Source organism: Trichophyton benhamiae, assembly GCF_000151125.1.
Source record: "Trichophyton benhamiae CBS 112371 chromosome Unknown contig01145.0, whole genome shotgun sequence".
Lineage (NCBI taxonomy): Eukaryota > Fungi > Ascomycota > Eurotiomycetes > Onygenales > Arthrodermataceae > Trichophyton > Trichophyton benhamiae.
In genome coordinates, this window is record NW_003315111.1 from 1,050,711 (window position 1) to 1,068,468 (window position 17,758).

At 49.4% G+C, this 17,758-nt stretch overlaps 9 protein-coding genes across 9 annotated transcripts; 4 read left to right on the forward strand and 5 right to left on the reverse strand.

The window, feature by feature from the left end:
- Nucleotides 1-305: 305 nt before the first annotated feature.
- Nucleotides 306-2,041, reverse strand: ARB_05749 (uncharacterized protein; the record flags this gene model as incomplete). Its single annotated transcript, XM_003016304.1, has 4 exons — nt 306-1,534; nt 1,582-1,604; nt 1,710-1,838; nt 1,974-2,041. The coding sequence occupies 4 exons, from the start codon at nt 2,039-2,041 to the stop codon at nt 306-308; spliced, it is 1,449 nt and encodes a 482-aa protein (XP_003016350.1).
- A 716-nt stretch (nt 2,042-2,757) lies between these two features.
- On the reverse strand, nt 2,758-3,561 carry ARB_05750 (uncharacterized protein; the record flags this gene model as incomplete). The annotated part of the gene is made up of 2 exons (XM_003016305.1): nt 2,758-3,367; nt 3,434-3,561. 2 exons carry the CDS (start codon nt 3,559-3,561, stop codon nt 2,758-2,760), a joined length of 738 nt encoding a protein of 245 aa, XP_003016351.1.
- An 860-nt stretch (nt 3,562-4,421) lies between these two features.
- ARB_05751 (uncharacterized protein) lies at nt 4,422-5,879 on the forward strand (the record flags this gene model as incomplete). Its single annotated transcript, XM_003016306.1, has 3 exons — nt 4,422-4,577; nt 4,695-4,812; nt 4,888-5,879. The coding sequence occupies 3 exons, from the start codon at nt 4,422-4,424 to the stop codon at nt 5,877-5,879; spliced, it is 1,266 nt and encodes a 421-aa protein (XP_003016352.1).
- Nucleotides 5,880-6,580: 701 nt separating this feature from the next.
- Nucleotides 6,581-7,708, reverse strand: ARB_05752 (uncharacterized protein; the record flags this gene model as incomplete). The annotated part of the gene is made up of 1 exon (XM_003016307.1): nt 6,581-7,708. One exon carries the CDS (start codon nt 7,706-7,708, stop codon nt 6,581-6,583), a length of 1,128 nt encoding a protein of 375 aa, XP_003016353.1.
- A 309-nt stretch (nt 7,709-8,017) lies between these two features.
- ARB_05753 (uncharacterized protein) lies at nt 8,018-9,076 on the forward strand (the record flags this gene model as incomplete). Its single annotated transcript, XM_003016308.1, has 3 exons — nt 8,018-8,129; nt 8,324-8,407; nt 8,445-9,076. 3 exons carry the CDS (start codon nt 8,018-8,020, stop codon nt 9,074-9,076), a joined length of 828 nt encoding a protein of 275 aa, XP_003016354.1.
- Nucleotides 9,077-11,207: 2,131 nt separating this feature from the next.
- On the reverse strand, nt 11,208-11,870 carry ARB_05754 (uncharacterized protein; the record flags this gene model as incomplete). Its single annotated transcript, XM_003016309.1, has 1 exon — nt 11,208-11,870. One exon carries the CDS (start codon nt 11,868-11,870, stop codon nt 11,208-11,210), a length of 663 nt encoding a protein of 220 aa, XP_003016355.1.
- Nucleotides 11,871-14,191: 2,321 nt separating this feature from the next.
- Nucleotides 14,192-15,672, forward strand: ARB_05755 (uncharacterized protein; the record flags this gene model as incomplete). Its single annotated transcript, XM_003016310.1, has 3 exons — nt 14,192-15,233; nt 15,304-15,508; nt 15,573-15,672. The coding sequence occupies 3 exons, from the start codon at nt 14,192-14,194 to the stop codon at nt 15,670-15,672; spliced, it is 1,347 nt and encodes a 448-aa protein (XP_003016356.1).
- A 1,012-nt stretch (nt 15,673-16,684) lies between these two features.
- Nucleotides 16,685-16,891, reverse strand: ARB_05756 (uncharacterized protein; the record flags this gene model as incomplete). Its single annotated transcript, XM_003016311.1, has 1 exon — nt 16,685-16,891. The coding sequence occupies one exon, from the start codon at nt 16,889-16,891 to the stop codon at nt 16,685-16,687; it is 207 nt and encodes a 68-aa protein (XP_003016357.1).
- Nucleotides 16,892-17,003: 112 nt separating this feature from the next.
- ARB_05757 (uncharacterized protein) lies at nt 17,004-17,624 on the forward strand (the record flags this gene model as incomplete). Its single annotated transcript, XM_003016312.1, has 1 exon — nt 17,004-17,624. The coding sequence occupies one exon, from the start codon at nt 17,004-17,006 to the stop codon at nt 17,622-17,624; it is 621 nt and encodes a 206-aa protein (XP_003016358.1).
- Nucleotides 17,625-17,758: the final 134 nt, after the last annotated feature.

Below are 17,758 nucleotides of genomic sequence, written 5' to 3' on the forward strand. Positions count from 1 at the left end.
CGATGCCCTCTTTTTTATTTATTTATTTTTATTTTGAAAACCAGATTTTATTGTTGCTTCATACTTGCTTGCCTGTAATACATATTTTTAACTAACTACTGGGTCACCACCTGTTTCTGAACTCCATTCGTTCCCATATCGCCGCCCAGGATGGAATAAAAGCACGTAGAAAATCTCCGGAAAAGTTCAATAAAATCAAGCAAGCTGAGAGCAACTATTGCAAGTACTTCTGTTTCACCTCCTAATGCCTGAATGCGAAGTGCTAGCCACCTGTATGACTGCTCAATCGTCACAATTGTCGCAAATCAGACTAGAACAAGGAAGGCAACGATCAGGCCGAACAGATACGCAAGCTTAGCATCCGTCGTATTCTCTTCAGCAGCATTGACAATAGTAGAAGTGGCAATGCTAAAAGTTGGTGAAGAGTGAACAGAGGTGCTATTGGCGCTAACTGTCAAAGTAGTAGAGGTAAATGAGACAGATGCAGTGGCTACTCCTGTAGAGGTAGAAATAGCAGGCTCAGTGTAGTGAGTCTGAGTAGCACTAGTTGCCCTAGTAGTTTGCATAGTTTGAGTTGGAAGCACTGAAGCAGAAGAAGTTTCGGCGGGGGTGTAAGTCATAGTGCCAGTGGAATGAATGGTGTTAGGGGGCAAGGTGACACTAGTCTGAGTAGCTTCCTTTGACTCCGTGGTTGGTGACTGCTGAGGCTGCTCAATGACCTCAGTCCCAGTCATTGCAGTAGTAGTTGCGGACGTAGGAGCAGGTGACATGAAAGTGATAAACATAGTGGTTGTAGTAGTCGACGTGCTTGAAATTGTAGTGTCCGTCACAATTGGCTCGAGAGTGACCATATCTGTAGACCATGGAGAAGTAGTTGAAGCCGAGGGAAGAGACGCCGTAAACCTAGGAGGCTCCGAGGTAGGCTGAATAGAGGCGGAACAGTGTGTAGAAGAGGCTGTAGCTTCCTCGTGCTTGGTGGTAACTTCAGTGGTAGAATAGCTGATGAGAGGCTCAGGGGTAACTATGCTTGGAATCTCACGAGTGCGAGCACTAGTCCAGAGGCTAGTGAGGACAACATCAGTCGTAGTCGTGGTAGTAGAAAGTGTGGTAGTGCTTTCAATGGGAAGTTCAGAAAGAATACTGGAGCCCTCAGGTGACTTTCCATGCTGGGGAACAGGGACAAAGGTAGAAGCAACAGATTCAGTTCGAAGAGAAGCAGATGACTGAGCAACGTTGCTCTCGGGGGCCAAGGTTAAGCCAGCAGACTTAGTAATCTGAGGGACAGGGGCTAGAGTAGATGCGACAGATTCAGTGGGGACGCTCTGGGGTGCTTTAACAGGTTCCTTGATCGCGAAGAAAGTGGAAGCCACAGGCTGAGTTCCAATCAAAGACCTAGGGGATTTCACGGATGGCATTGGGGTTCTCTCAGGTACTGGTGACATTGAGACCATGCCTTTGCCTTTATGCAAGCAAGTTGCATCTCCAGCGGTTTCGGAGGATTCGAAGCCTGTTTTTGTCAAGTTAGTACATGGTACTGTGCAGTGCATAACCAATAAGGTATATGATATCAGAAATACATACACATAGCATTACGGTCACCCTGACTAAATGGAGAGAAATAGATGTCAGCAAGTGATACTTAGTATGTAGGAGTGAGAAATCACGTAAAAGACGCGTCAAGGAGTATTAAATGGAGATATAAGGCTTACTATTTCTTGCAGCTGATGGTTTTAACAATCGAGTTTCCTACGCATTTGATCACCATAGGGCCATTGCGGCCTTCGTAGCAGAAATCTCCATCTGGAGCTGGACAGTAGATAACAGTGACACTTCGACGGCTATAAAGTGACAAGACGTTAGAATAAGCATAAACAAGCTTAAATGGATAAGCTCATGACGGGGGGGCTTGCTTCTCTGAGGCTCTGCCATCTATATGGGGGTGGGTGAGTGAGCAAGAAGAGGGAGACACATACATGAACTGGCGGGCGTCGACGCCATAGAGAAGCGAGAACAACGCGGCAAGAAGAAGATAGATCTTCATCTTGACGGGCAGAGGAGAGCAAAGGGGGGGTTAACGCGGTGTTTCAGCTGCTGCAGGGTGTCTTTGAGAGGAGCAGGTGGTAGTTGTAGTGTGGGAGTGGAGGTTGTAGAAGAGAAGAAAGGTTTGTTGTTGTGAAGGTGAAAGGAAAGGTATTTATAGGGTGCCGGGAGGACAGGCTAGTGAGGGGTGCAGGACAGCCTTCACTTTGGACCACTGCAGCACAGTCACTGGGTAAGGAAAGGTGAAGTGAAGGGGATTTTGCCGGTAGGACAGGCAGGCAGCCTGGAACAAAGATAAGTCTTCTTTGGCTGCTACTCTGGTATAGCTGCTTGCAGACACTTGCTGCTCCAGGCAAAAAAGGAGCAGGATTTGGATATCAAGGCTCAAAGGGCCCTCGCTGCACGGGTATAGAAAGGGGAATGACGCAGCAACTTGTACCCTATATCTGGCTCAACACCGGTAAGAAACAGCATCATTCCTAGGAGACCTCATTATATATGGTATAATTAAGATGGCTAAGAAACAGAAGAAGTATAGTAAGAAACCGCAGCCCATGCTCTATATCCCAACTTTTGGTTTCATGAGAAAGAAGTAGAAAATATACCAACCAGGGAAAACGCCTTGCCCTTGAAGAAGATTAGCACCGCCTGCTAGTGAGCCCATAGATGTCTCCTCTATTTCGGTTATAAGAAAAAACAGTCAGCTGTCGCTAGAACCTATTCATTTTCATTTCTGGCCCTCATCTTCTTCAGCCTCCTTGCAATATCTGCCTCCGTTTGTTGCATAGGGTTAAGTTTTCTATCCTTTGCCATCCGGGCAGTGTCATCGCCGTATTTTTGTACCAATCTCTCGAGCCATTCCTCCTCTCTCTTGCTCTGGTGTCTGGGTTTTCTGTTTTTTAATTGTTCTTCCTGGGCAGCAGCTTGTTTCTCTAGCTCAGTCACCACATCAAATGACGAGGTGCCGTTGAGATCACTGAGGGCCATATCAGTGTCCTCTGGCAAATCCTCCAAAGGATCATTAAGGGGGTTATTCCTTCTTCGTTTCCGTCCGGCGACTTCAATGGTCTCATCCTCCTCGTTATCCCCGCTGATGACTCGCAGGATCTTTCCAGTTTCTGGATCACGTTCAACACGGACTTCCCCTGGCTGGAGTTTCTTGCTTCGTTTCTGCGTGAGCGGTACATGGAAGGGCTCACTTGGACCAGATCGTGTGGTATCGCTTTCATCCTTGGATATCTTTTTCTCTACTCCTCCTGCCGGTGCATTCAAGCGAGACGTCAGGCCGAGTCGGCGATAGTTTTGGGTAAGTGTTAACTTCTTGTCCCTGCAAGCAAACGTCAGCACCTATTCTTCCAGTTTTTACAGCTGCCTGAGTTCTTCATATCCTTACCAGTTACTCTTGATAATAGCGTTACCAAAGACGTTTATCTTCTTATTTCCATTCTTGGCCTTCTTGCTCTTATGCTTCACCCTCGGATTCGAAGATCGATTCTTCTTCTTCTGTAGCACCTTCCCCATCTTTCCTCTATGGTGTCTCGAACTGCAATAAATATACAATCGCTCTTCTGCGGCTTGCTTCTCGTTGTTTTATCTCGCTTCAAAACTTTTTCTCTCTCTATCGCGAAGTTTGTCGTCACAGGTCTTGGCAGATAACTAGCGGCTTATGTAATCTTACCCTCTCCCACTCTCTCTAAAAAAGACCAACTCTTTTTGGCTCGATATCAACCATCCATTAGTTACCAACCGTCAAATACCAACTATGTGATGCCAGGTTTATCCAGTACGTATTATTATGTGGATACGAGAGAATGAGAGCCACCTTGATCTCCCAATCACAACCAGAGTGAAACTCCTCTCTGTGTTCTATGTCGCAGCAACTTTTCAGCCAGCGTCAACCCGGCATTACCATAGATGCAAATCCTATGGTCCTCGTAAAGGCAAACATGGGACACTATTGATGATTATAGTTGCGAGCCTATAACGAATATCAGATTGAGGCTGTTATGAGGCGATTTTTTGGAGACTTTGTCCAAAGTAGAGGGCGGCAATAATCGGACTGTAAATCATCATTACGGAGCAGTATTCCATCCTATCTATCAGGTTCAGATATACTCCGTACTATCTATCATCAGCGACTGGCCGGGGCTAGATGTGATTCTTTATACGATGATCAATGTCGTGTGCCACCGAATCGCTCAATACGCGGTGACCGATCTCCCGCCGGCCTGGCCCAGTTATTTTAGCTAACTAACTAGCTAGCAAAGCTAGTTAACTAGTCAACTAACCAGCGTGGATGGGGCGATGCGATTTCACGACACCCTCGCACATTAGGCCTCCTGTCAAGTTGCATAACTACAGTGGCATTCAGGGGGTTAACCATGGCACGCCCAATTGGATTCTCCGCCTTCTACAGCCGGCTATGGCGCTTTCTAGCTGTGCTTGCACTCGTTGTTGTCCTTGCACAAGCTACAGGTACATCGGACAAGGCTGCCACGGGCGAGCTGACGGTGCCCCAGATCGAGGAGAAGCTGCAGGTAAATAACAGGTCGAGGGAGAGATACTGGTGCACAGATGAAGACGATCTAACTATCTAACTCCGTGTCTGCTGGGGGTGTTAGGAGTGTCCTCTTGTTCAATCGCTTAATGCGCAGAAACTCGCCAACGCCCCTGAGACTGCCAGTTTGACATCTAGGGTCTTTGCGGTTTTGTTCCCTGGCAGTCCTGCTGTGAATGCCATTCTTGCTACCATCTACATCTCTGGACCTCCCAGTAAGTAGCTCTCTCACTAACTACTTGACCTGTGAAGAATCAATCTTAATACTGTTTGTTGTTTTTACTTGCCAGACTTCCTACTGGCATTATGTCCCCCGAACATCGACCCATCTTCCCTCTCTATAATGGTAGCCTTTGCCGTTGGAGGCCTGCTAGGAGACACCCTCTTCCACCTACTACCTGAAATATTCCTGGGAGAAGACTCGCCAGAGCACGTGCGGTTCGTGATGGTTGAGCCAAACAAGAATTTAATTCTCGGCCTGGCGATTCTCGTTGGTTTCGTGACTTTTGTGGCCATGGATAAAATTCTCCGGATTGCAACTGGAGGGGAAGGACACCAGCACGGTCACTCGCATGAGCACGGCCATAGCGAAGATTCTGGACTAGTGACAGCCACAGGCGTGTCGGCCGGGGATGATAAGCACGGTAACCTGAAGCGGCGGAAACAAGCAGCGGGTTCTGCTGGTGCCGCCTCGGAAGATCAACCAGAGACTGGGCCAAGTAACAACCCCAGCGTCAAGTTAGGAGGTTACCTGAACCTGATTGCAGACTTTACGCATAATATCACTGATGGACTAGCTATGTCTTCGTCCTTCTACGCCTCTCCCACTATTGGTGCAACTACGACCGTCGCAGTCTTCTTCCATGAAATACCACATGAGGTCGGTGATTTTGCCCTTCTGATCCAGTCTGGCTTCTCCAAGCGTAAAGCCATGGGTGCTCAGTTCGTTACGGCCATCGGCGCGTTTATCGGGACTTTCATTGGAATCGCCATCCAGGAATTCGGGGGCGGTGGGTCTTCATCCACAGTATCTGGAGTAGCTTCTCCAGGCTTGCTAGGAACAAGTCTTACAGTTGGTGACTTGCTACTACCATTTACGGCTGGAACGTTCCTTTACGTTGGAACGGTAGCGGTTATCCCAGAGCTGCTGGAGACAGGTAAGGATAAAGGAGTGGAGACCAGAAAGACCCTGATGCAGTTTGCTGCCATGGCTGCCGGAGCCGGTATAATGTTGCTGTACGTCTATCCATTTCTTATTCATGACTTATTCTTCAGTTGCTAACTTGTTTCTAGGATATCCTGGGATTAAAATAAATAAATAAATAAACGGATGGTTCAATATTGAAGTAGAAGTCTATTTGAGTAAACGCAGGAAGATATAGATAAAATGAAATATCAAATCCAATCAAGGGCCAGCCCGCCTAGATGTCCGTTCGCTGATTGAAAGGGGAACTCCGATCAGTTACTCCACAAGCTTGTTTGTCTCATGCCAATTCATTGTCTGTCTTTGACTTCCGACTTTGACCCTACATTATAAAAAACAAAAAAGAAAGCAAGAGCAAGAAAAACCACATTTGAACACCCCCTGAACAGATCTAAAGAAAATTTGGTTCTCACGCGTGGAGAATATGGAAAACGCAACAGCAACGCAGCAATGAACTAGTTGAAAGGGGAGAAAAATATGCATCATATGCAAAGGTTCAGCGCGCCAGAAAAGGGGAGGCAAAGAGATTAACAAAAGAAAAAAGAAAAGGTTAAAAAACAGCGAAAAGGGGATAAGAAGCGAAAGGTTATGATATCAGGTACAAAGGTCTAAGAATGATACGAGCATACGTGGCCGTTGGTAGGTGGAATAAAAAGGGTAGTAAGATAAAACTGGTGATAGAAGGGGAACGTAAGAGAGTCAGAAATGGAGAAATGGTTATTCTCACTCGTTATAATGATATACCTAAGAGGGAGAGTTAGTGATGGAGTGGAAGAGAGTTAGGCGCTATTGGGAGAGAGACGTACAAAGTAGTTTGGAAGACCGTAGCACTTCCACCCGAGTCTTCGTGCCATTTTGGCGAATCCCTCGGACTCGACGAGGTGGTAGAAGGGGAAAGGAGGGAACATGGCTCCGTCCCGGTGAACGGCAGCCTTGACCATCAAAGCGGTTCCACCTACACCATCCAGTTCCATGATCTCTCGGGTATTTCTCTCCGGTGATCTGTCTGCGCTGAGGGCCATCAGGTTTCTGTAGGTAGGTAGTTCACCGTACCCTTCTAGCATGATCTCATCACGGCCCATACTGTTGGCAATGTCGAGAGACCGGGGGGTGTCGGTCCACGAATTATAGTCGTACGGCCGGATATCCATTTCCTTGGTGTCCGGGTTGAAGAATCTCTGGTAGCAGTTTGCGACAAGCACAGCCTTGTCGTGGCTCGTCATGTCTTCGATTAGAGTCGGGGGTGTCTCGATAATGTCGCCGTCCAGCCAGAGAACCCAGGAGGTGGCTGGTCCGAGAGTGGTGAAAAGCAGACTGTTTCGTGCCCGGCTCATGGACTCTCGGCGGATCTTTTGGTTCTCAAGCTTATGGCGCTCCTTTTCGTCCTGTGACTGGATCGGCGGAGGGAAGTCCTGTCGCAAAATTGTGATGCTGGCGAACCGGTCGTCAATGGGGCCAGACTGGACTTTGGTGATTGCAGACTGTAGAGCGGAGTAGGCTGCGTTTCCTTCCCTGGTCTTGGGAATGATAAATCCCAGAGAGATGTATTGGTGAGGGTAAGTGAACTTGTTAAGGTTCTCCCAGTACCCGGGGTAAAATCGCGATAGGGGGGTGAGAACGAGGATGCGTTCCCGGTTCTGTGCAGCGTCCCTGGACGAGGTAAGATTGTTCATGTTGTAGTGAACGACAGGCGGCGGCGCCCTCTTGTTCCCAGCGGCCTGCGACTTGTGGAAGGGCTTTGTGGGCGGAGAGAGCGGGTTCTGAGCAGCGTCATCATGCCGTTCCTGAGAGGTAAAGGCCGCCGTCGAGGTAGGGGAGAAGATGAAGAAGAGGAATCCGATGGCTAGGAGACCGGCTAGCACGATAGTGATCGGATTCGTGCGGCGTAAGGAGCGTGAGAGGGCCATCGTGTGCGTTGTAGAGGTGTGCCGTGTGGGTGTCCTTTTGTATATATCTGGTCTCGGGCGGAAGGGGGTTCGTCAGGGACGGAGACGAACGCTCTCGATGGAGACTTCGGCCGTGGGCTGAGTGTGCAGAGTAATTGACTTCGTTATCCAGACATATATCTGATCCTCCGCAACATGTTTCACACAGACAGAGAGCGGGAGGCTGCTGGCGGGAAAAGGCGAGGGTAGCGGAAGATGGGCTCCCAGGGCGTCGTCAACTTGTCCAGGGAGCGCAGGCGACGTAACTAACTAGTGGCAAGCGAGTTAACGATGCAGATGGCAGGCAGCCCCAACACTCAGCCAGCCCAGCTGCACAGGAAGACGCAGAACAGCAGCGAGAGGACAGCGAGCAAGGAGGAAAGAAATAGCAAGATGATAAAAGGTGAAGTTCGCCTTCAGGTCAAGTTTTTGCTGCAAAAAGCTGAAGTTGTTCTTCTGGCTCTGCGGCCGAAAGAGGAAAAGCGCCGGACTTTATTTTTTCTTTTCTTTTTTTTTTTTTATTTCTTAAATTTTTTCTATTTTTGAATTTCTATTTATTTGTCTTGTCCCTTTTTTATATTATTATTATTTTTACAGGCGAGGAGGAGGAGGAGAAGGAGGAGGAGTCGGGGCGGAGGAGACGGCTTGCAGGCTTTACGAGGGCGGACCAGCGATGGAGTCGTGCGTGTCAGGACGGCCAGCGGAAGGCGACAGACAGACGTCAAGCAGCAGCAGAAGCAGCTGACGAGTCGATACAGCGTGCGGGATCGGCTTGCTGGCTGGTGGATAGCCAAACACGAGTCACGCAGATCAAGGGGTGACGGTGACCCGAATGTAGCCTGTCTGGCTCTGCAATCCGGACCGGGCATGGTTATATATTTTGGGACGACGATGACTCCCATTTTTTCCCTGGCTGGGGGAGAGGAGGGACCGCAGAGATGGTCATGGAAGGGCTCTCATGACTCCCTCGAAGGCGACCAAGGCCATTGCATTAGCTGGGAACGCTCGCAGGATACAAGGCAGGAAGCCGCGCCAGTACGCTCTCCACCCGCCGCCCTCTCTGCCCACGGCGACAGCGGCGTCTCTCCATCGTCGAAATTTGCGCTCTCCGTCACCCAGCGAGCCGCCCAGCGGATCCGTCATGATACGCTGCTTGATGACGTCGGACGGGTAGGAGGTCACCCAGAAGACCTGCGCAGCCAGTCCGCCGGCCCAGAAGTTGATGGCAGGTGCAGAGAGATCTGTGTACTGTCTGAAAGCGCGCGAGAAGATGTCATAGCTGCCCCAGAAGCAGAAGAAGAACGAGCGGAAGATCAAGGTCGAGCAGAGGCCATGATAGAGCCCTGGTAGACCATGGGCACGCAGCTGTCGAGTCGTTATTAGCTTCCTCCACCGGTCAGTCAGACGGAAATGGGTTGCCAGGAGCCGCTTACTATCTTGCGAGCACAGTCAATGGGGCCCTGGTAGAGCCGCTGCTTCTTGTCGGCAGCATACTGTATCTGCAGCCGGGCCTTGACATGCTCTACTGGCGCCGCGACGAAGCTGACCGTTGACCCGGCCAGGATGCCTGCGACTCCATGGCCGAACGTTGACAGCTTGTCGGGCACCGTGGGACTGACGAACGGCAGCGCAGCTCGCAGCTCTCGGTTGGCAAAGACATGCTCAAACAGCAGCCGTCGGTACAGCGTCAGCGAGCCCAGCATCCTACCAAACACAACCCAGCGGTCAAACAGTCAGCCATCCAGGTCCATATTTATGTAGCCATAGAGTACTCCGTAACCAGTACGGTATATCGCATAGGACATACACTGAGTCCATGACCATCCAGCCCATCAGCGGCGGCGTGGCCCCCTTGTACAGTGCTGTAACTCCTTCATTTCGCACCGTCTGCAGCAAGCAGTCCAACGGGCCGGTAAACCGCGAGCTCTTCGTCGTCTGCAGCCGGACCTTGATAGTATCGAATCTTCAACCGTCAACCTCATCAAACTTGTCATCTCCGGCGTCTTTCTGTGGTCATACGTACGGATGGCCGACTGTGATGTCCGTCTGTTAGCTACGACGGCTGCTCTCTCGCACCGCGAGACCAGCTCGACTCACCTGTCAACTTCGCTATGCCTGAAAAGACCCCGGCCACAAAGCCCTTGTAGTCATGCTGGGCCTTTAGCTTCGTCTTTCCGGCTCCCAGGTCCTGCTGCACGACTCCCGCTCCATTACTCATGCTGCTGCTGGTGATGGGTGATGCTGATGGTGTAGCAAGCAGCTGGAGGTCTCTGCCTGACGGGCCCGCGCCAGATCCCTTAATCAATACGCCGCCAGTAGTAGCTGCAGCTCGGATTTGTAGCGGGTAGCCGGTAGAGAGTCTTTGACGTGTGTTCTGGGGCCGTGGATAGCTATCTCGTTTCTTTTCTTTTCGGCTCCTCTCTCCAGCTGAATAGTTATTCGACTAGCGATGATTAAATAAGTGCGATATCGGTGCCTGACCCCCGGGCTGAGCGATGGACATGAAAAGGATATTCCCTGCAGTATATGATACTATTTTGAGTACGGAGAATACTATGGCCATTCATTCTACTACTATGTAGTGGTTACAAGGCTAAAGATACAAGGGAGAGGTGGCGGTGATAGTAGTGATGGTAGTAGTAGTGTACTCGGCTGTAATAGATATTCATTCTCGTCTCTCCTAGGGCTATCATATCAGGGAAAACAAGTCTAGAAAATGTATCATCGGTGTAAAGAAGAGAAAAAGGAGATAAACCTGAAACGATATATGGGCTGGCAAAGACAGATGTAGCGAGGGGGTATAAAACATCCAGTCTTCAAGGAGAACGCTAATTAATATCACAAAATGTAGTCAGAAATAATAAAAATAAAAATAAAAAAAATAGTAATAAAGGTCCAATGAGAAGTGCAGCAGGGGGTTAAGGTACCAACGATGGGGGGTGGTTGTATATAAAGATGGTTTGTGCCGTGCCGTCGAGAGGACGAAATGAAGAGCGGGTATAGAGCAAAAGGTTTGGACCACACATAGACCAGCCATGTAGATAAGAAGGGAGTCAGTCAGATCCTTCGTTCGTTTTCGTTGATTTCCTGTTTTCCTTTTCCTTCCCAGTCCCTGGTTTACTTTTTCTTTTTATACCCCAGTTCGTGGTTTATTGGGTATCTTTCAAAACAAAAATATATATAAACCAAGGAGTTGTTGAGTCGTTGAGTCGTTGAGGCATCCGAACCTGACTCCCTTCCTTCTAAAACGAAAGCAAAAAACAACTCCTGAATGAGAAAACGTCGTGGGTCATTGAAAAAGTAGGCCGTCTAGATAGGCCGTAGTCAAGGCCCTGTGCTGGTCTATGAAACGGTCGGTTCGTATGTAAGCGGTGGCATAAGGTCGTAAGGAAATCGAGTCATGAGAGAAGTCCGAAGTAAGTAGAAGGGGGAAAGAAAAAAAAAAGATCCGGAATGAAAAAAAAAAAGTGGCATGGATTGATCAATTGATCCTCGAGGCCAGACGGTCCTGCTCTCGCATGATAAGCTGATCTAGCAGCTCAGTCCGTTCTCGAATGCCCGCGTGGCCCTGGCCATCTGCCGCCAGGATATCCATCGCTCCGGCAGAGAGGTATCCTTCCCCTTCCTCCTCCAGGGCCAGGGGCGTCACCGGACCCGGACTCCCTAGCGGTTCCAGCCGTGGTTTCGACGGTTTAGAAAACGTCGAGGACTGAGCTGAAGCGCGAGCTGAGAGGGCCATGCCGGCGACTAACTCGCGGTACTGCCGGAGAGCATCTCGGGAGGAAGAAGAGGCCGTCGAAGAAGATGCTGCGGGCGAAGATATCATTGCCGACGCCGAGGAGGGCCGGTATGCCTGCGGATGATGTGGATGATGCGAGTACATGTGAGATGAGGTAGCGGTGCCGTCAAAGTCGAACGCAGCCGAGGAGGCCGTCGAGCTGCCGGCGGTAGTCGACTGGTAGACGGCCGGATGGAAGCGCGGCAGGTTTTCGAGTCGAAACGAGGGCGTGCTCAGCGAAGCCGCATGGCGGGCGCGGGAGGACGAAGGGGAGGCAGAGGCAGACTCGGCCTGGACTTGGGCCATGGCCTGCGAGAGGAGCGAGGTGGGAGCGCGCAGGACGGTGGGAGAGCGGTCAGTCAGCATCCTGGCGGTCTATCCTTTGCTGTCTGCCTCTTGGGCGTGTGTGTATTTGTGTATTCTGTATTCTCTGTGTTCCGGTGTGCTGTATCTTGTATGCCGGCGTGTGTCGGGCGTCGCTTGTTTGCTGTTGTTTTGTCTGTGGAGGAGGGGACGGCCGGCGGCTAAAGAGCAGCTACGTCGAACTGCGATGACGGGTAGCGGGTCGGGGCCAACGCTATTTTAAGGGGCAGGCTAGCGGCAGCGACGGGACGGCTGACGTGGGTGGCTGACAGGGCGAATGAAAGACGAAGAAGGCGAAGGATGAGGACGAAGATGAGGGCGAAGATGAAGAAGAGACAGCGAGAAAGGCGAGGAGACTGGTGTTGGTTATATCGTGAAGAAACATCCCGGGCTGTCATGCATGGATGGAGATAGGCGCATGCAGGCGCTGGCCAGGGAGGCAGATACCTGCATCAGACAGACAGACGGACGGACAACTCGCATGCACCCTCGACCTTCCGCTGCTGTGTCTCTGCGTCTTTTCTTCTGCTGCGGCCGTCGATGGCTATCACGCTGGGGCCAGAGGATGGAAGGCCTCCCGGAGCTGCTGCGTCTTGTCCGTTTGACCAGGGCGAGGTTGGAGCCGTTGGCCTCATGAGCTGCGGTCATCGTGGTGTATAATAATAGCATCGTCTTATACGGCTGATCAGTTGCTTGCTTCTTCTACGACTACTTCTTTTGCTCTCAGACAGCGACTTAGCGACAAGTACATCATCATCCTGTTGAGGTTTGTCTGCCAGTCAAATCCATGTCTATTCATCTACTGATTTGGTTACAGGACGCAACCAACGGCTGTCTCGATAGATGATGACATGATCCCGCTTGACGAGTTAGATCTTCTCAAGCACGACATTGCACCTTTGGGGACGGAAAGAAGACGCATTGTCACCAGTCATTACGATCCAGCCTGTTGTGCTCGTATTCCCTCCCCGTCTTGAGGCACCTTCATTTTCAAGGCCGGACAAGCTCCTCTGACGAGAAATACGGGCAGACAAGCTCGTCATTGCTGGCCGGGTCAGTCAATACATGCTTTCGACGCCGGGAAAAAGAAGCAATATATGTTCAACTACCCGGAAGGTGTTCGTTCTTCCATTATTTGCTTGTGCTGATGCTGATATGGGAAATGGTCTTGCGTCAGAGACCCTTTGATATCCCCACCTTCATCTCTCACCACGAGTCTTGGGCACAAAAATAAAGTCCTTCCATGAAATTATGAACATTAAACGGGCTGATGGGATGCGATTCCGGAGTCCTTTGGATCCATCAGTCTCGGAGTTGATTACCCTCCGGTATAGGAAAAGCATATGACTGGAACTTGAGTGCAGCCCCTGTGTTTGACCCGTGGTTTTGCTCGAACGGTGGAACGCTCACTCATCGATCATGTCTATCCAGGAGGAGTTGCTACTTATACTCTGGCGTTCCTTGTTTGAGCCCTCCTATCAAGCGAAAACGGCATCAACCCAATTAAGCCGGCTCCTCGAGTTTCACCCACTCACAGATGTCATTGACGATCCCTGGTCTCTGAACCGTCCTCTGCAGCCCACATCGGATGTATGATCCTTGCCTGCGCGGGGGTGTCTGGCGCCCGCCCCTCCTGATGCGTTGGCTCCATGCATGTATCCATGCATCAACTCTCTCCGTCCCTGGCTTCGTCGTCTTTATGATTTATTTATTTTATTTTTTTTTTTTTCCCTTAATTCCCGCAGGTTCGTCCCACCAGTGGGTATCAGGGTTGGCGCGGCTGGACATGTTTTACCTGAACCGCTCATTTTCTGCGGACATTCTCCGTATGGCATGCCGTGAACCTTTGGGATGAATAACAATCGCAGTTTCGTACAGCTGGACATCGTAGATAACTGTAACATTTGATCCTCTCGGCAGATTTGGTGCCATGTCCATCCGTATCGTCAGATTATCTATCGCAGGTGGGGATCAGTGGACCGGTGTCGTGGCCGTGAAGTAACTACTTCATCTCTTGACACCAGGCCATAGTTACCTGATGAGAATAGACATCTGGTGAGAGAATACATCTCAATATGGATGATTCGTTAGCATCAACGTCTTTCCAGCGGCTGAGCAGCCTCAGAGTCAACGTCTTGGATTACGAAGACCTATTATTAGTTAGCGAGTCAAATCATCCATGTTAGTTAACTGACGAGTTAACTAGTTAATGACTGGTGAATTGCATGGGGGTTAGATTCCAAACCATCTTTATCTTTGATACCCAACGTAGCTTCTACGGAGCGCATCGTTGAGCCATGCCTCTGCCGAATCTCCCCTGTGAGATGCTACTTGTTATTGCAGAGTTTGCAGAGCATGAGCGAGACATCAACGCTCTGGTGCAAACATCGGTCCGCTGCTACAGCTGCCTCAACACCTTTCTTTACCGTCACAACATTCAAAGTTCTGGTGGCACTGGCCGGGTGTCAGCAGCTGGCAATGGAAACTTGAGGGCTGTCCAGAAATTCCTCGATCTAGGTGTAGATGTGAACTGGAAGAGTGGCCCCAGCGGCCCAACCGCCCTGCAAAGTGCAGCTCTCGGAGGCCACATTGAGGTCGTGCGGCATCTGCTGAAGAGCGAGAGGATCAACCTACGCTATGCCAATGACCTGGGCTCCGTGCTGGGCTATGCAGTTTATGGCGGCAATACCTCAGTGGTGAAATTTCTCCTGAGAGATTCCCGTATCAACCCAAATATCAAAAACACCAAACTCTGTGCCCCAATTCACCAGGCAGCAGATACCGGCAATCCTGATATCATGAAGCTTCTTCTTGCCAATAAACGAGTGGACCCAAACCTCAGAGGTGACACTCGACGCACCGCCTTACACATTGCGGTCAGAAAGGGACATCATGCTGTTCAGAAACTGTTGGTCGAACACACCCGCGTCGACCCCAATTTAAAAGCCGGTCCACTTGATCGAACACCGCTACTCGAAGCCATCAAGGCTCCGGCTGAAACCCGTCCAGAAGATACGCTGAGGACACTGTTGAGCTCGGGGAGGATCGATATTGAGATGGCAGACGATAGGCTGCGCTCTGCCTTGTCGTTAGCCGCCAAAGCCAAGTCGACCGCTTATATTAAAATACTTCTCGAGTGGGGAGCAAACATTGAGAGTCTTGACGGCTTCCAGTTCACACCTCTTCTGACAGCCTCTAGGACACCTGGCGACCTTTGTGACAATGTAGAGTTGCTCCTTAACTCCGGTGCGGACTTACGTGCTGTAGACCGGGAAGGAAGGACTGCTCTGGCGCTGGCTGCTCAATATAACAATTTAAAAACGGTCGAATTATTGCTCAGACATGGTGGTAGTTATGGACCCGAATGTATGTGACTATGGGGGCTTTACACCATTGATATTAGTGACGTGCGAAGATCACTTTCGCGTCATGTCAGCCCTGGTAAGCTGCGACAGGGTGAACGTCAACTTCAAGGACGACTTTGGAAACACTGCGCTACACTATGCAACATATCGCGCCTCCATACGCTCGGCCGAAATATTACTCGGAAGGGAGGAGACTGATATAACTGTCGAAAATAAAGAGGGTCAATCGCCTATAAAACTGGCGGCAACCCGTGGATCGGCCTCTCTCGTTGCAATGTATACCCGTCATGGAACAATGTCAATAGCAAAGACCGGAGAGGAGCTAAGCCGCTTATTATAGCCATCAAAAGCAAAATACCTCTATCGCCAGAAAGCTACTTTCAATGGAAACTGTTGATGTCGATGCAGAAGATGACCAAGGAATGACACCATTGAGATAGGCAAGTGAAGTGAAGGATCAGTCCATAGTTGAGCTCCTTCTTGACAAAACGGACATTGATACTCCCGCCCGTTTGCTACACTCAATGAGATTCGGTCACATCGAAGCTGTAAAAATATTATTTGGCGAGAATGGAGACCGACGTTAACCAGAGAGATAATATTGGACACACCATTATCAAGAACAGCGCTTTTGGGTAAAGCCGCAGTCGTGGATATCTTGCTTGCTCAGGATGGAATCCAACTCAACCCGAGAACCCACAATGGGGACAAACAGTTGTCCTCTCGTAGCACAATATGGCCGGGTTGAAATCGTAGAAATAGCACTTTCACAAGATGGGGTTGAAGTTGAAGAAAGAGATAGCGAGGGAGCAACACGGTTTGCACATGCTGCAACTATCTGCTGGGAAAGAAATCTTGGTTGCTTTTTCTGCTCTCGCAAATGGTAGAATAGATCCTAACTGAAAGGATAGTGCTGAGAGAACACCGTTGGAGTTTGCTAGCATAGTTGGTAATATTGAAAATGTTGAAAATGTAAAGGGCTTGATTTAATAGGCTGGAATTGATCTTCATGCCAGAGGCAATGATGAGAAATCATCCTTGGACCATACGGGGACATCCTAGGGTAGTGATAAAATTGAGCTAGTTCTGGTGGAAGCCATGGAGATTGAAATTGATATTGAAAGACCTGGATCTCCAATAGAATAAGTAACTATCGTTGGTGACCTGCCGTCGTTTAAGTTGATATGAAAAGAGGTATAAACATTTTTCGTTTAGCAGATATTTGTCAGCCCAGTACTGTCTTAAAGAAGTACCAGAGGTAGATCATATCCAAGACCGACCTCGTCCCTTGGAGATATGAGATTTGTTTTCATTATGTAGAGACTGCGGGCAAAACACTGTCTAGAAAGTATGAGTGAGTGAAGCAATGCCAATGAGTAATTTTAGGCGGAGACGGTTGATAGTTTGCTAGGCAGCGAGATGTACCTGCATGGCCTAGATAGGCAATGTGTATCATCCTGAGGATGGGGTCTTCTGCTTTTCAGCAGCAAATGAGAAGTTCCGTTGCAAAGCTCGAGTGTTTTCTAACGGAGAGGAGGCCTGCGTCATATCAGAAATAATATATATAGACTCATATTTCTTTACTACCATCCACTTTCCAGATATCAAGCTCTGAATAACATTGGTGCCATGATGGCATTTCCTCCATGCGAGAGCCATCCATTGTTATAGTTGCAACAACAGCTCAAAAGAGTATGCCAAAATCAACTATCGTTTTTCTGACGTGGAAGACTGTCGAACAGCCATTACCAGGAGGAGTTCGTTGAATGGCATGTTGGAAAACACCCTAACCGGGTATCAGGCAAGAGCCGGTCCAAACCAAGCTCTTCGGCGGGAAGTCGGGATAGGCAATGCCTTCACTAACGAGGATAACACTGCCATAAGGAAGATTGCAGCTCTTGCTACAAAGCAGAGGATTCTCCACGGCACGGACTGGGGGAAAGTAGTTACTCTTGCAGCTACTGCCCTTGAATCCCTAGCATTTTTCAAGCAGATAGGCAATGCAGGCACAGTTCCCATCACAAGTGTGGCACAAGAGTTGTGCCTCACAGTCGTTCTAGGCACAGTCCTTCAAAAAGATGCTGACGAAACCCAGTATAAAGACGTACTCAAATTGGCGGAGGATATCAAAAGAATTTGGATATCATCCAAGAATGCAGGTGAAGGGAAACGATCAAGCTATAAAAGCGAGACATTATTTAATGATACTCTCAAGGCAATATTTCCGAATATCCAAATTAGTAGCCCAGCTTTAACTCCATTGAATCTTATTCTACCATCTTTCGAGAAGACGTGGAAAATAGTTCTGCGAGCTTTTCTAGAGGTCAACCTCCTCACAGGCGATCGCTCACTGGAGTTCAAACAGGTGCTTGTAGAGTTCTTCCACAACTAAAGAACAGTTCAACCAGGAACTCAGCCCAGGCATTTCTGCAAGCAATGTCATCTCTGAAGCTCTGAGGCTCTACCACCAACCCACAGCGTTCATAGTCATTTTTAGCCCTAGCAGCAACAAACGAATCCCCCCCC